The 16,265-nt window shown below is 60.7% G+C and overlaps 1 protein-coding gene across 3 annotated transcripts in view; it reads left to right on the plus strand.

Annotated features, from left to right (window-relative positions):
- The first annotated feature begins 63 nt into the window (after positions 1-63).
- MORN1 (MORN repeat containing 1) overlaps positions 64-16,265 on the plus strand; it is a 63,099-nt gene continuing 46,897 nt past the window's right edge. For all 3 annotated transcript variants that reach the window (XM_046663233.1, XM_046663232.1, XM_046663235.1), the window contains exons 1-6: positions 64-139; positions 1,331-1,402; positions 2,475-2,573; positions 3,166-3,276; positions 4,567-4,657; positions 5,277-5,364. In XM_046663233.1, the coding sequence (XP_046519189.1) occupies positions 64-139; positions 1,331-1,402; positions 2,475-2,573; positions 3,166-3,276; positions 4,567-4,657; positions 5,277-5,364 (537 nt within the window). The remainder of the gene's footprint in view (positions 140-1,330; positions 1,403-2,474; positions 2,574-3,165; positions 3,277-4,566; positions 4,658-5,276; positions 5,365-16,265) is intronic.

Here is a 16,265-nt window from a genome sequence, read left to right on the forward strand (position 1 = left end):
GCTGCCAATGGAGCCAATGGAGGAGGACTTTGCTGGTTGCCAAGAGAAACCTCTAGCGGCAAGATGGCAGCCGCCAGCGAGAGGAGCCCGAGCTCCCGCCAGCCGCGCCGGGTCCCCCCGGGCCGGCCGCCGCGGGACGGTAACGGCTGCAGCCCCGGGCCGGGCCACGGGAAGGCCTCCGTCGGGGTGGGAGGGAGGCATGCAGGGTTTTGGCGATAGCTGCGCGCCCTCGGCCCCGCATCTTCACGTTAGGAATTCCAATTCCCGGAGCCGGGGCCAGAACCCGCACCCCTGATCCCAGCGGGGCTCCCACGCGCGCCTCCCCGAGCCCCAGGCGGCACCCCTGGAGCCCTCGTCGCCCCCGATCCTGGGAGGGGCGTGCCTCTGTGTGTCCTGGTGCCCTGCGAGGTGGGCAGGGGTCCTGGGCCCAAACTAGAAGAACCAGCCCGGCCTGGAGACACAGCCAGTTATATAAGACCCGATCCCGGCCGTAGGTATCAGGGCGGGCGCAGGACCACGCCTCCCGACGTCCTGGGCGCGTGGTTCGGAAGGAGGTTTGATAGGAGCTGTTCATAGAATCAAAGAAATAGAACCGCGGGGAACTCAGTCCACGCGGTATCTGCAGGTAGAACCTAACCCTGATTTATGGCAGATACAGGGGTCTGTCTGGTAACCCCCACACTTCCCTAGAACCGCTCCTCTCAAGTTGTGCCTTGAAAACAGCGGGGCTGGTGAGGGAGGAGACCCTGCCCATTCCAAGAACTGCTGGAATCGCGAGCGGGGGATGATGCGCCTAGCAGCTGAGGGGCAGGAGATGAAGCTGGGCAGGCTCTCCTTGAATGCAAGTGTAGATTTTTGTCGTGAAGGGACAGGAGGCCGCTGGAGGGTCCCTGCAGAGAAATGGCAGGGCCGGCTTCCCCACCCCCACCGTGACTAATTTGGCTCACTGCAAATGTCCCCTCTCCAGGAAGGCTGCTGACCCTCCCACCTCCCCTCCTACCCTGCCACCTCCCAAGGACCCTGCATTCACTCTTCCTAGCCCACCTCCCACAGGGCCTGCCTCTCTGCACTGAATCAGTGCTCATGGTGTTTGTTGCATAAACAAATGAACAAGCAGATTGATGGACAGTAAAGAGGAAAAGTCGTGACCCCCAGACTGAACCTTTGGGCAGCAGTGTTGGGGAGTTCACTGGACATGAGGCACCCAGACACCATGAGAGGCCCTGGGAGCTGCCTGCTCTCCCTCAGTGCCCCTCCTGAGTGCTTGGTGCTTGTCAGCCAGGTCTCCTGTGTGACACGCTCACCTGTGCATCTTCTTTTTCATACTCAGGTTACGGTGTCTACATCTACCCAAACTCTTTCTTTCAATATGAAGGAGAGTGGAAAGGAGGGAAGAAACATGGTAAGAGACGTCTGTGGCCTCCTCCCGCAGCCGCTGCCTCGTGGCTGACAGCCCATCTCCTCAGGGAGCTCGGGCAGGCTGGTGGCCCTGGTGCTAGTGGCACTGGGCCCTCATGCTATTCGTGCCAATGAAAAGCCACTTCCTGCATCACTGGAGCTCTCTGGACAAGCTACCCTGGTGTCCTGGAGGGCCCTCGGCTTGCTGCCTTCTCACCGGCCTTGGGGCACTGTGGGCAGGGAAGCTGCAACTTGGCATCCTCCCTGGGGTTTTAGTTCCTCTTTGCCAAAGTGGAAACTGCCTCAGTGGTTTATTTCTGATGATAAAGAGACTCCCTACTTTTGTAGAAAACCTAAGCAGCAGAGGAGAGACCTATCAAGTGCTTGTCGCCCAGGGTCCCCAGGGGCAGGTCCAAACTTTCCAAAGTTCATGCTCACATGGTTTTACCTCTGCCTGCTCATATCCTCATTTCTGCTGGAGGATTGGCCTTTGGGTATTTTCTCATATGAGCTCTTTTTGTATCTGTTGGCTGCCATTATTTTGTATATTTTTAACCTTTTGACTGACAGTGTTTTTGCCACACAAACCTTTCTCAGTTTTATGCTGAGATCTCTGATTCTGCGCCTCCAGCCCAAGTATGAAGGCTGCTTTCTGAGACTTTTGTCAGAGCCTGGCCTGGACAGAGTGGCTCCTCCTTTGTGAAATGTATTCTTCAGTGTCATCCTGTGTCCACAGACTCTCTCCATCTGCCCCTGTGCTGAGGGAGGTGAGGTGACCGTAGTGTCCCTCTGAGCAGGTTGGGGAGATGGGGTCTTCTCTGCACTTTTGATAGTTCTGCAGTTCCTCTGGCTGAGACAGCAGGGCGCTCAGTCATGTTTCAAGAACGTTTTTATTGATAAGTGTGCTCACGGGTGAGTTTGCAGAGAGCACGTTGGACGAGAGATGGAGCCAAACACAAAGACCTGAGAGCCTTGAAGCCCAGCTATTCTCTCTGAGAAATGAGCCCAGCCACATGCAGGCGTTGGTGATCACTCCCGACCAGGATCTGACTCCACGTCATGATTTCCTTTACCAGGTCATGGGAAGCTGGTGTTTAAAGATGGAAGTTATTACGAAGGCCAGTTTGTGGACGGGGAGATCATGGGAGAAGGCTGCCGGCACTGGGCCTCGTCAGGTTAGCTCTGGAGACGGATGACAGGTGTACTTTCTTTCCCGTAAACTGTCCCTGGTGTAAGCTGGTCCCTCCTTCTGGATGCAAAAGGCGCTTCTATCTGTAAACTGGGGACCCCCGGTTTCCCTGAGGTATCTGGTAACCGCAGCATGCTAGCCAGGGCAGGGGGACAGTGGTGCTGCCCACAGGTCAGCCAGGGGCTGTCTCCAGAACCCCAGACGCTCATGGGCAAGCGTGGTCGTTGGTTCTCAGTAGAGAGAAGGCTCACCCCAGACTCTGACCCAGAGGGACCTTTGCCCTCAGGCACATCGATGCCCACAGAGGCGGCTGCCGTCGGCTGGAGGCTGCACCACACGGCTGTGCGGGAGGGACTTGCACACCCCTGGAGTCTGCAGGAGGCCAGGCCCAGAGCCACCTAGGCGTGTTTTCCCATTAACCAAAGTAACAATAAGAGAGAGGGACACCCTCATCTGAAAAGGCACCAGCTGCCACCACCGGTCAGGGGATGGGCAGGGACTAACTGTGATCCCGCAGGGGTTCGGGAAACGGCTCTAACCCTGAATGCCGTTTCTCCACCCCCCCGCATGTGCACCAGGGAACACCTATTCTGGCCAGTTTGTCTTGGGAGAGCCTCAAGGACGCGGCATCATGACATACAAGGCCGGCGGGCGTTACGAAGGGGAGCTCTCCCATGGCATGAGAGAAGGTGTGGTTTCCACAAGAAGTCGCTGAGTGTGGGCTGCATGCGGGGCGCTGCGTGGGGAACCTGGAGACTAGCACCCCTCCCCGAGGCTCCGATTCAGGGAGTCTGGATGGGCTCAGGGATCTGCACTTGACCAGGGAGCCTGATGCCCACTCAGGTCCGGGAACCACTGCCCCAGCCCATCTGACTCTGGAGGGGGGAAAGGAGGGGAGAATCTGGTGCAGTTCACTGCATGCGGGGCTGGGCCTGTGACATGGGTCGTGCATCAGTGAGCCTCTGCTGCATAACAAGCCCCCCGAAACCTAGCGGCTCCAAACAACCGCCATTTTGTAATTTGCTCATGATCCTGGGGGTCAGCAGCCTGGCCTGGGCTTGGCTGGGCTGGTCTTCTGGCCTCTCATAGGGTCACCAATATGGTTGCCATCATGGCGCCTCAACCAGGGCTGGCGGTCCCCAGGGTGCTCACCCTCGGCCTGGGGGCTTCCGGGGGGCGAGAAGCTATAGGTCCTCTTGAGGCCTCTGCTTGGTCACTTCTTCCACATTCTGCTGGACAAAGCGAGTCAGGAGGCCACATTCCTGGGGGGAAGGGTGGGGTGGGCCGGGGGGGAGGAGCAGGCGAGCCGTCACCTTGGCCCGGAGACCAGATGCTCACTGCTCCTGGGAGACCAGCCACTGCCAGGAAGCGAGCAGACCAGTCACCACACATCCGATGGCGGACGCATCTTTCCTTTGTGCTTCTGGGGTCTGCTCACACAGGAAGCAGAAATACACTCACTCTTCCGAATTGTCCAAAACCTGAAAATACCACAGAGTTTAATGAAGCCTCAGCCTCACGAGTGTGTCCTCTGGCCCTTTGGGTAGATCATTCGAGGCCCAGCACGGCCATTCTCGCTGTGAACTCATGCACCTGCAAACAGTTTGACTGCACAGCATCGCTGTCCCGGCTGCACAGTCTCGAATGTTAGGGTCTAAGGGGCCCCTTAAATGGCCCCCTCCCACCATCACTCAGGACCTTTGACAGCTGAACCCTGGAGCCACTTCCACTGGTGTGCTGGCAGCTGGCACTGTCCCAAATCAAATTTGTCATTCCTATTCTGGGCAGCGCTGGACGGTGCCGAGGGACCCCCTGGAGCCAGCCTTGAAGGGCCGCTTGTCTCCTGCGGGGCACCGACCCCAGCCTTCTCCCAAAGTCACCACCCTCCTCCTCCTGGGAGGGCCCGCAAACCCCTTCACGGGAGGAGGGTCTGTGCAATGGGGACACGAGGTGACACTCGGCTCTCGCTCCTTCCCTAGGACATGGGTGCCTGGTGGACCAGGATGGACACGTGTACCGTGGGGCCTTCCACAGCAACAAGCGGCATGGCCGGGGGCAGATGGTCTTTCTGTGAGTGTCAGTGAGTGTGCCTCCCTCGCCCGCCCCACACCAGCCCCACGGCTGCACCATGTCTGCTCCTCACCAGCCCACACCCGCCTCTCATCCTCCGATGCCTGGTCGGCACAGTAGGGTGTGTTTTGGGTGTGATTCTGTACTTTCTGGCTTAGTTGCTGAAGTTGGTTATTTGTGTGCTTGGTGGAAAAGACGTCGGTCCCCTAGTGAATACCTCGGGCAGGTGGCGCTGGCGGGCTTGTCGGCGCACAAAGGCCTTCTCCCTGGGCGTGCTGCTGAGCACCCAAGCCTGTCTTGGCCCCTGGGGCCGTTTCTCTGCTAAATCCTGCCGTTCAAATTTGCAGGCCCGCTTCCCCTTTTTCTCTGTTGTCAAATCCTGCACCCCTGGGGGCCTGGCGAGCGGGGCCTGGCGGCTGTCGGCGTCAGGACCGGGCTCCTGTCATCGCCCCCTGCCAAGCGCCAAGCCCTCCTGCCTCTCCGCGGCCATCTGCTCAGGGCCTATTTTTGCCTCGGCCCCGGTGGCGCGTGCTGAGCCCCAGTCGGAGGAGCCGGTCTGAGTCAGCGCCGCCACCTGGTCTCCCCCGACCTGAGAGCAGCCTCTGTGTTTGTCCCTCAGGAACGGTGACAAATATGACGGTGACTGGGTCCGGGACCAGCGTCAGGGGCACGGGGTGCTCTGCCAGGCCGACGGCTCCACCTACGAGGTACCAGGGACCTGCGGGACCCAGACTCGCGGGGCCTCTGGGGCGCTTGCTCTGCCCCGGGTGATCTCAGGGGGCAGCTCAGGGGCTGCTCTTCATGACCTGTGAGGTTGGGATGGCGACTGCTCGCATTTCACTGATGAGAAAACTGAAGCGTGAAGAGGTCAAGGGCCCTGGCCAGTACCACTTCGTGCTGTCTGGTCCCTGCAAGGTCCTCAGGACCCTCATGCCACCGCAGGAACGAGGCGATGCCTCCCGCTCCTCGGGGGATGCCACACCGACCGGTGGAGCATTTTTGATGAGAAACGCCCTTGCGCCCAGGTGCCCCCGGGAGCCCCTCCTCTCCACACGAGCCAGGCTCCGTGCCCGTCCCCGAGTCGTCATGGCAGGTGTTACATGTCGGGGGCTTGATGGTGGGCCTTCAGGTGCTACACGGCGGGTGGGAGAGATCCAGGCAGACGGGGAGACCTTTTCAGGCTCCCAGAATCCATCATTCCTTTTTTTACTGGACGCTGGCCTGTATGCCCAGCCGGGGAACTGCCCACTGGCTGGAGCAGGGTATGGAGGGGAAGGCGGGGCCCCATTCCAGGCCCTGGAGCCACGGCCGGCGGGTCAGAGCCTCACTCTAAGCTCTCGGAAGCGCTGGCAGGAACGGTGGTCCGATCTCTGTGTTTGAACGGTCCCCAGGCCCATGTTGGGAGGGTCTGCAGTCGTCAGCAGAGGTGATGGCAGCCCGCACGGGGTGCAGAGGGCAAATTCAGGGTGGTTTGGAGGTAAAGATGCCGGACTTCCAGACTTGTTAACAGATTGGATGTCGTCAAGGTGAAGGCAGGAGGCGACGATGACTCCTGGGTTTTGGCACGAGCGTCAGATGGATGGATGGTGGTGCCTGTACCAGCATCCAGTCAGGAGACAGGAGCAACCCTAATGACTAATGTGAAGATTGTTAACTAGTGAAGGGTGGTGAACACTACAAAGTGTAAAAGCAGAATCATGAAAAGAGCAAATACAGAAGTGGCCCAGGAGACTCCCCCACTGATGGCACTCGGGGATGGGCTTGGTGTGTCCCTGGGCCTGGCTGGGGGCTGAGCTCCTTGGAAACGTGACTCCATAATACCAGTGGCCTCCTGAGTGACAGGGCTGCCGCCGTGGTTGGTTGTGATGTGCCGACTGAGTCAAGGGCCTTGCTGCACGTGGCTGTTGGGACGGGAGTGACAACCACAGGGACAGTGGTGGGCTGGTCTCCTGAATGTCCTGGAGCACTTACGCGAGAAAACGACAAGCTCAGGTCTCTGAACTCTCTGCTCACGTCACAGCCAGAGAAGCAGAGACCCCACGGCGGCCCCCAAAGGACCCCTCATTTCTTACGTGCACAGGACTGAAGCAAGATGTAACTGTGTGGGTTGTGGAATTACGAAGTCGGTTGAATTCACATACCCACCAGGTTTCTCACATGCAAGTTAGAGCGAAGACTTGGAAAGAGTGGACCCAGGGACAGGACGAGCCCAGCCCTCCCAGTCAGACCCCGCAGAGACACAGCGTGTCGGGGCCGCGCTGGGCACAGGAGGTTCCCAGGTGCCAGCAGCCGCGGCTGGTCTGCAGGAAGCCAGCCTGGGTGCAGAGACAGCATCAGTGGGTCCTCTGCCACCTGAACCTTATGAGTTAGGAGTGGACACACCTGTCCCAGGGGAGGCCCATCCCCACAGGGCCCCACTGCATCCTCTGCAGTGCGCCCCAGCCGCAGAGAGAAACCTCTCAGGGTGCCGCTCAGCAGCACAACCCCGGGCGGAGAAGCGTGGCTTTGGGGCTGAGAGGTGAGGAAGTGGTGACTGGCGCGGGGCCCTTGTTGACCTGGAGCGGCTCGAGGGGGTGGTGGAGCGTAGTGGGCAGGGAGTCTCGCCTGGCCTGCGAAGCCCTGACAGCTGTGCTTGGACATGGGGCCTGGGGCGCAGGAAGCCGGCACGGTCGCCTTCCCTGCTGGTGAGACCCAGCTCTTCTTGGGTGACCCCGTGGCCAGGCCCCTCCTGGGGCTACAGCCCCGGTCAAGGCTGTTGGCCACTGGCAGTGTCCTCGGTCTGCGTGCCCATTGCGCCCGCCTTGCTGAGCCCATTTGCAAATGCTGCTGTGAGCCAGCAGAAGCTGCATCTCTCCCCGAGGGCACATCACCCACCCCAGTGGGACCAGCCTCTGGGGGCAGCCACAGCACCACCGCTCATTCTCCTCAACCCTCGGGAGCATCAGGGGAGGAGAGCAAGGCTTCCTCCTCCCGCACCCACCCCGCCATGTTGGAGCGGCCCATGGTGTCCAGGACGCACTCAAGGAGGCAGCTTCTGGTCACACACGAGGACCGCTCCCTGCGGTGCTGGGCTCGAGTCCTGGGTGCCAGCACCAGCCTCAGCTCTTCACGTGTTGCCTTGCTGGGTCTCTCAAGGCTCCTGAGGGAAGTGCCCTTTGGCCATTTTATAGACGAGGAAACCGAGGCACTGGGGAGGCCTCCCAACCCAGGAGCAGCCAAGCAGCCTGAACCCGGTTCTGACCTTGGGCCCATGGGATTCTCGGTCAGCGTGGGAGTGCCGGTGGGCAGGGCTGGCGGAGGGAGCTTCACGTTCTTCCAGAGAACGGGACAGGCTCTGCCCCCGCACGGCCCCACCCAGAGGCTGTCCTGTCCCTCGGCCCCCTGGCCGCCTCCAGGGCCTCGTGGCGGGGCCGTGGCTGCCCAGTGACTGGGTCAGTGCCCATCGGTGGCCTGGGCACTGCTGGGCCCCACTCGGGCCTCCCCTGCAAATTGTGGCTCAGCCCAGAAGGGACGGGACTGGGGACGGCACTCCACGTGCCAGGCCGACTCAGGCCCGCCGCCCACCCGCCGCACTCCACCAGGGGGCAGCCCGGCCCACACAGAGCCACCTGCCGGCCGCACGGGGGCTTCTGCTGCTCAGGAGCTGGGATGCTGCGCTCGGAGTCACTGATTGGCAGCTGGAGAAATGCCCCAGGCTGCAGTTCCTGCAGCCAGCCTGCCTCCTCCGAAAGCCTGGCCAATCGCCCCCTCGGGGCCACAGCCACGCTGGCCCAACCTACAGACGCTGGGAACCCCACGGCCCGCGAGGGAGGCAGTGGTTTCGTCCACCCCAGGTGCCTCAGATGGGCAGGTGTCCCTCCTGTTGCGGAGGCCTGGTCTCCCAATCACGCCTCCCCAGGGTTCAAACACCGTCCACCTTCAGCCCGTGTCGCTCGGCGATGCCCCAACCTCTCGAGCCTCTTGTGCTCCGAGGACTTCGGACCACCTCAACTGGTCTCCTTCCGGGCTGTGGACCCCCAGGGGCCCTGAACGCTGCCTGCACACACTGCCCCTCCGTTGTGTTGATGGCCCAGCTGGAATACTGCCCGTGGAGTGTCCTGTGTGGGCAGCCCCAGGCCCCTGTCGCGGGCACTCGGGCCTGGTCAGCAAGCGACGGCTGGACTGGAGCAGCCGCTCTCACCTGCTCGCAGACGGTGACCAGAAGACCCAAGCTTGGCGCACAGGTCTGGGAGGGAGGGTCGGCGCCGGGTCAATTACTGAATTCCTCGGTCCCTCCAGCCGCCTTTCACAAACGACTTCTAGGCGGGTGTGGACACGGTGACAGAGAGAGCTGCGCCCAGGGGAGCGGTGGTGAGGCTGTTCCAGGCTGTGTGGCCAGCTGGCCCGGCATGCGGAGGGAGCAGCCTTGGGGTTGGAGGGTCGTCTTGGGGTCAGGACTGTGCCCACGGGACGACCTCAGACAGCGCACGCTCGCTGCTGCAGACCCCACGCTTCACAGCAGCTGGAGACGCTCACACAGCCGTTTACGCAAGAAAAACGATTCGCAGCCTGTCGCCCGGCCTGGCCAACAGCAGGCGGAGGGGCTCCCCAGGCTCGGTGTGGACGCAGGGCGAGTACCGCCTTCTGCTGCTGCCACTCAGCACCGGCCTCTCCGCGTGCGGGGACACCTCCTCCACCCAACCCCTGGCGAGAAGGATCACCTGGGAAACAGGAGCCCCCAGGAGGAGTGGGGCGCCACACCCAAGGCCCGGCCCCTGGGAGGTGCTCTTCCCTGTGCTTTCAGGAAGCGAATATTTAGTCCTCTTATAAAAACAAAGTTATTGTAAAATACACATAACCTAAAATTTACCTTTTTGATCATTAAGTGTACGGTTCAATGGCATTGAGCACATTCCCATTGTTGGGCAACCTTCACCACCGTCCACATCCAGAACTTTCTCATCTTCCCCGACTGAAACTCTGTCCCCATCGAACACTCGCTCCCCCCCCCCCCCCCCCCCCCCCCCCGCCCCTGGCCCCCTCCGTCCTCCTTTCTGTCTCTGTGGATTTGACTCCTCCAGGGGCCTCCTGTGAGTAGAACCACAAGTGTTTGTCCTTGTGTCACTGGCTTATTTCGCTCAGTGCAGTGTCCTCAAGGTCCGTCCACGTTGCAGCAGGCGTCAGAATTCCCTTCCTGTTGAGCACTGAGCAGCAGTGCCTCGTGTGGACGGGCCACATTTCACTTGTCCATTTGTCCTGCTATGGACTTGTGTCGCTTCCACGTCTTAGCTGCTGTGAACGATGCTGCTGTGAACGTGGGTGCACATGTCTCTTCGAGACCCTGCTTTAATTCTCGATCTGTACCCAGAAGTGGAATTGCTGGGTCACATGGTAATTCTATTCTTAATTTTTGAGGAACCGCCACACTGTGTTCCACAGCGGCTGCCCCGTTTACATTCCCACCAGAGCACACCAGGGTCTTGATTTCCATCTCCTCGCCAGCACTTGTTATTTTGTTTGTTTGTTTGGTGAGGAAGATTGGCCGTGTGTTAACATCTCTGCCAGTATTCCTCTATTTTGTGTGTGGGACGCCACCACAGCATGGCTTGATGAGCTACCATACGTAGGCCTGCGCCCAGGATCTGAACCAGCGAACCCCGGGCCACCAAAGCAGAGTGCACAAACTTAACCACTATGCCACCAGGCCGGCCGCTATTTTCTGTTTGTTTTGAAAAAAGAGCCGTCCTAATGGGTGTTAGCCTCATAACAATAAAAATAGTTAAGCGGCAACCCTCATCCCCCACCAGCCACACAGGCAGCGCAGAGAGAGCGGCCTGGGCTCCGCTCCTGTGCCGGACCGCTGCTGCGGGGGCTCCTCGTGCTCCCTTCTGTTCGGCATTTCCCTGGTGGGGCCGCCAGCACTGACAGCCACTCCCTTTCTTCTGTGACAGCATGGTGTCATGGCCAGGACCTGTGAAACGTCCTGGTGCAGGTAGGTTTGGCGCGATTCCTCTTCCTGTGATCTCCTCCCCCCGAGGCCAGGCCACGGCGCGTCCTCAGATCCCCACCCTCTTCGCCCCGTCGCCTCCAGAAGGTGGCCCTGGGCACCCCATCACCGCAGACCTGCCAGCCATCTGCTTTTTATTTATTTTTGAGGTAATTTTATTTTTTCTGGAAAGACTAGAAAACAGTCTCTGAGGGTGTTCTCACGTCAGAGGGCCCCCAGCCGCCCCTCACATCGGCCCAGCCCCGCTCCCACAAGACTGTGCCGACCAGGAGGAGAAGCTCCAGGAGAGTTGGCAGTTACGAGGCTCGGGGCCTCCAGAGGATCCCCTCCGTGTCCGGTGTCCGGTCAGCAGTGGATTCTCCCCCAGCAGCAGGTGCACCTTTTGCAAACCGTCTCTGCCCCCTTGTCCCCCGTGTTCCTTGACGCAGAGCTTTATTCTGAACCTTTAAAGAATTGGTCCTAGAAAAAATTTATTCCTGGAAATAAGTATGTGGTAGCATCTTCCGTCAGACAATAAAAACAACATATCCCGAAGCCAAAAGAGTTTCCCCTTCTCTAGTGATGGAAACTGCACAGCCAGGCTTGGTGGCCAGTGGTCGTGACCGGTTCCTCTCAGGGCCCAAGAGCGTCTCCCGCCTCTGCTGCCCTCCTGTGTCCATGGGAATCGCTCCCCATGTTCCTGGCTTGAGTTCTGCTGGACTCAGTGCCAGTGAGCTCACCGGCTTCTCCCGAGGACGTGGCCACAGCTCAGTGACACCCGCCCCCAGAGAGTGGCATCATTCAGGGAGTCCTCGATGGAGCCTGGGAACCACGTGTGCTGTGGAAGCGAGCAGCACACCTGGTGGAAGGGAAGCCGGCCCGAGCCATTAGGGAGCCACAGCGTGTGTTTGCACATCAGAGCATTCCCTCCCTGTGTGGCTGCGGTGTGGTCCCACCAGCAGCTGCCAGTTTCCGGGCCGTCCCTGGGCGCTGCTCCGTGTGCCTTGGCTGTGTTTCTCTTGTTGGCTTTCCCAGAGGGAGGCCTGCTGGTTGGCACACCTGCTTGCTGCACAAAGCAGGTGGCTGGCCTTATGCACGTCTTCACCTGCCGGCAGCTCCCAGCACCCCCCCTCACCTGTGTGTCGGCGGGAGTGCCAGCAACCTTCTGTCCCTGTGCCACCATCCTCAGGCCAGAAGGTCACAGTCCAGGAATGTGGGCAGTGACTCCAGCCTGCAGTGAACACAGAAAGACCATGAGAGGCATCTGAGCTGGTTCGAGCATACATGGGAGGAGGCGTCTGGGCTGCCGCAGCCCCATGTTCCCTGTGAGGTTTGGGTGTTAGAACCGGACGCATGAGGGCAGTGTGTATTTGCATCCGCAAAACTCATCACAGTTCACACTGTGAAATCCAAGGAGTGTATGGCCTGGGTCAAAGAGGTCAAACGACATGCCGTGGACACTGCCGTTAACTCGGAAGCGAGGGAACTTACATATGAAAAGACTGATGGGTACAGCGCCCCACCGACGCCACCAGCACACTGGCACGGGTGGCCACGGCTGCCCCGGCAGGCTCCCTTGCAAGCTGGAGACCTCGGCCCCCTGGACAGTCTCAGGGCCCAGGCAGGTGACCCTGGACCATGTCCTCACCTGTGACCTGACCCCAGACCCCCCCACCTGGTCTTGGAGCCCATGACCTCAGAGGAAGTCCTCGCCACCTTCAGGTCTGAGGTTTGGCAATGGCGGGGAGCGCTACCTCCTCCAGACTGTGGATATTGTCCGGGCAGACGCTGGGCGAGCCGGGCCCAGGGGAGAGGGGTTCTGGCCGGGGTGGAGGTTCCATGTGTGCCTGGGAGCCCCCGAGAACGCGAGCAGGGCACCACAGCTGCAGAAACAATTCCAATGAAGGAAAAATAGTGTCAATTAACTGGAAAGTGCTTCCTGAAGTGAGAGGAGAGTCAAGTGCTTAATTCTCACAATTTATTCAAACTTGTTTGTCGTGCGGAAACCACTGAAGGAGCCCGGTGCCCTTGTCCTGCCACCTGGCGCCTGCGCCCAGGGAACCGAAGTGTCGTCGAAGAAGCCATGAGTGCATGGGTCCCAATCTGGGAGCTGCGTGTGCTCGGCCACGTCCCTGAGCCCGGCCGGGATAGAGAGGCCGGGCTGTGCTGCCCGCCCACAGCGCTCCCCTCAGGGTCCTGGGGTTGCTCCAGCAACCGCAGGGTGACAAGGTGCGCCTGACTGTCGTTCTGCAGGACCACATCCTGAGGCTGGACCCCCCCCGTTCCCCTTAGTCTTGCTGTATTTGTGGCGTGACCCTTCCCGCGCTGGCCCCGTCTTCATCGCCTCCTTCCCGAGTCGTGCCTGCCAAGCACAGGTCCTTGCCTGGCAGGGAGGAGGAGGGAGAGCGGTGGAAGGCACCGACAGCAGGTGTATGGGCCCTGGGGGTTGGTGTCAGCTGTGTCCTCGGTCTCTGTGGTGAGGAGCCCCCTGACGCCCCCGGGTGCCAGCACATTAATATATGTTTGTTCACACTTTGGGTGCGTGTCAGCTACCTGCAAAAGGGTGGCATGTCCGGATGTGTGATTCAGAGCATTAACTGGGAAGGATTCTACACTGTCGGGTTAGTTGCATTGCTCACTGGAACGTGTTCGTCCTGGTTAAGTTCTGCACTAAAGCGGAGAACATCCGGCTCGCCTGGAGCTGTGGTGTGGACTCAGATTCTGGGAGCGCGATTTTCGGGGGCCCGTCATCACCAACCGAGCTGAATGCTGGGGGCTGTGGGCTCTGGACAGCGGCTGCGCAAGCCACAGACGGTGTTCACACTGGGAGCTATGTCACAGGCGTGTTTACAGCCAGTGTGCACACTCGCTGACTGCGCAGCTTCTCCTCGGCTGGCACGGAAGCCTGTGCCCGCAGGCTGTGCCCCCGAGGCTCGGGTGCTCCGCCGCCCGCCTGGTCTTCTTCCCGGGCCCACCCCACAGCCCGGCCCTCTTTCTGGAAGCCCCCGCTGGTGCTTTATAGAGGACCGAGAGGACGGGGAGGGTGAACAGAAAGGAGAAACGGCCATTACTGCGTGTGACCCCACCTGGCCGACAGGCCTGGTGGCCACTGTGTTGTGTGCAGTCTCTCAGCCTGAGGTACCCGAGCCCCCACCTTGTTCTGATGGAGCCAGAGTTTATCACGAGCCCGTCCGACCCTGTGGACATGTGGCTTCTGCCCCCGCCACATCCCTGCCACGAGATCTGACGTGGACGTGACCACAACCAGGAAGGGAAGGGAAAGGCCGGGAGTGCTGATCTGGTGCCTCAGGACTTTGCATGTGGCGGGAGCATTTGCAGTCACGAGGTGGAGAGCCGCCACAGGGAGGCTGAGACGGTCCCGAGTGCTGGCGCACAACAGGGTGCGGCCCCCGCGGCTGCTGGCGGGTGGTGCAGACTGAGCTCCGGAGCCGATTTCCAGCATCTTGAATCGCATCTCGCACCTGCCCCTGAGCGGCCTCGGCACGTGGCCCCGCCCGGGGCCTCAAGTCCACCCCAGGATGGGGCAACCCCCGCACACCTGCACAGGGGCAGGAACCAGGACTGCAGCTGCGAGGGCAGGTGGCACGCTTGCCCAGGGCACAGCGAGGGTCAACCCCTGCTGGGGGGGTGGGCACAGGGAAGGGGCCAGAGCAGCGCAGCCCCACATGTCAGTGTTTGCTCCCAGAGGTGGCCGCCCTTCCCTGCGGTCACAACTCTCTGCCCAGCTTTCTTTGGGGCCTGAGCATGTCCTGTTAGACCATCTGTAGATGCCCGGGCCCAGGGACTGAGCCACGCTCACTCTGCGCCCCCAGCTGCCGGCACGTAGCCTGATGTCTTGGAGAAGGGTGTGCATTCTAGGCTAACGGGGGAGGTGGGTTGGGGTGATGGATTCAGTTCGGCTCTTGTGTGCTTTGCATTTGATGGACCGTGAGCCCCGTTTCCTGAGTTGAAACTGGTCTAGGATGGCATCGTGGGGGGAATGGTCTTCCCAGTAAGGGGAGCATTCCAGCGACTTCCTCACTGATGAGCATCACCACCGGCTCCCAGCAAACAGAGGAACTGGGGCTCAAGCTGGGCAAAGCTCTGGTGCCCATGTTAGCGTGCCCCACACGCCTCCCGGCTGTCGCTGCCCCAACTCAGGGACAGCAGCCCAGCTCAGCTCAGGACTCCCCTGCTCTGCTACCCACCCCTCCAGGTCACCATGCCTATTGTGGCCAGTGAGCCCTGCTGCCCCCACCATGCACATGTCCCCACACACTCTCGCACACACACGCACACAGAGGCGTGCACACGTGCAGACACACACACCCCCATGACACACGTGCGTGCACAGTAACCCCTTTCTGGTGGCAGGCCCTAAGCACCCAGATGTTGCTCAGAGGCCTGTGCTGGCACCAGGGATGGTCAGCTGGTGACTCTGGGGCAGTACCCCTCCCCACCCCTCAGCCTAGGACGGCAGCACAGGGCCCACTGGATTGGCTGTGGGTCCTCTCATCTGCTGTGACATCTTGGAGCCGTGCCTTCACTTTGGTCTGGTTTGTCACCTGCAGATATGAGCCACATCTTAGGGGACGTCAAGACACTCTCCATGGTGTCGGCCGTGCTAAACACTGAGCATTGGGGACGCAGGAGGCGCGCGGCCTCAGGAGGCACGAGCTGGTCGTCAGACTGACTCAGTCTCTGGGTCTTGGGACAGGAGGGACGAGGCTGCCCTGAGGCTCCAGGACAGCCAGGGCCCCGTTGGGGCAGCTATTCCTCTGGCCACCTGGCACCCCTGCTGGCAGCCCAGCCCCCCCTGAAGCCAAGAGCTGTTGTTTACTGCTGTTGCCAGGCGCCCCTGAGGGCTGTCTGTTGTCTGTGCCCCTGGACTGGAGGGTGAGCTGTGGTCAGGCAGCAGCTGACACGGCCTGGGCGACAGCAGTGCTGTCATCTCTTATTGTGACCTGGCTCCCCAGCCCATAGTGCACAGGGCCCATGTGTTCTAAACAGCCTGTGGAAAGCTCTTTTTCCCCAGATTTTGGTGTGTCTGAGCTCTTTGGGGCTGCAGCCTTCAGGGGCCATTCCCACGTCTGCCATATAGCCCCAAGTGGCCTCTCCCAAGGGCCTGTGAGAGCCCCTGGTGGCCCCATCACCGGGAGCCCAGACCCGAGCATGTGGGGCTCACTTGTTCTGCGGCTTATCGGGCTCTGGCCTCAGCTGCTCGTCCCTTAGTGTCCTGCATTTCTTCCCCAAGTCTGCGGTGTGAGTCCCAGGGCCCGGGGTCCCCTGCGGGCAGCGCCCTCCACAGGGAAGAGGCCCGGGCCACCTGACCTCAGCCCAACCCCAGCTGCCCGGTGGCCTGGGCCCTCTCACCGGGCAGGGGAGCCAGAGCCCAGCGAGCGCCTGCAGCAGAGTGAGCGGAACCAGAGGCGCCTTTGGCTGATCCTTCTTCCAAGAGGAGTAATTCATAGTCAAATAAGACAGGATCTTGAAATTTTCCAGGAAAGTGCATTTCCTGCCATTTCACATTATTCTCCCGCCGGGTCGTGTGCACGCTTTGGAGACGAGGCTTGTTCTGGGGCGGCAGAGCCAGCTGTGCAGCAAGCGGGTGTCCCCGGGTGCGCTGTGCGGGCTCACACTGTG

Source organism: Equus quagga, chromosome 5, assembly GCF_021613505.1.
Source record: "Equus quagga isolate Etosha38 chromosome 5, UCLA_HA_Equagga_1.0, whole genome shotgun sequence".
NCBI lineage: Eukaryota > Metazoa > Chordata > Mammalia > Perissodactyla > Equidae > Equus > Equus quagga.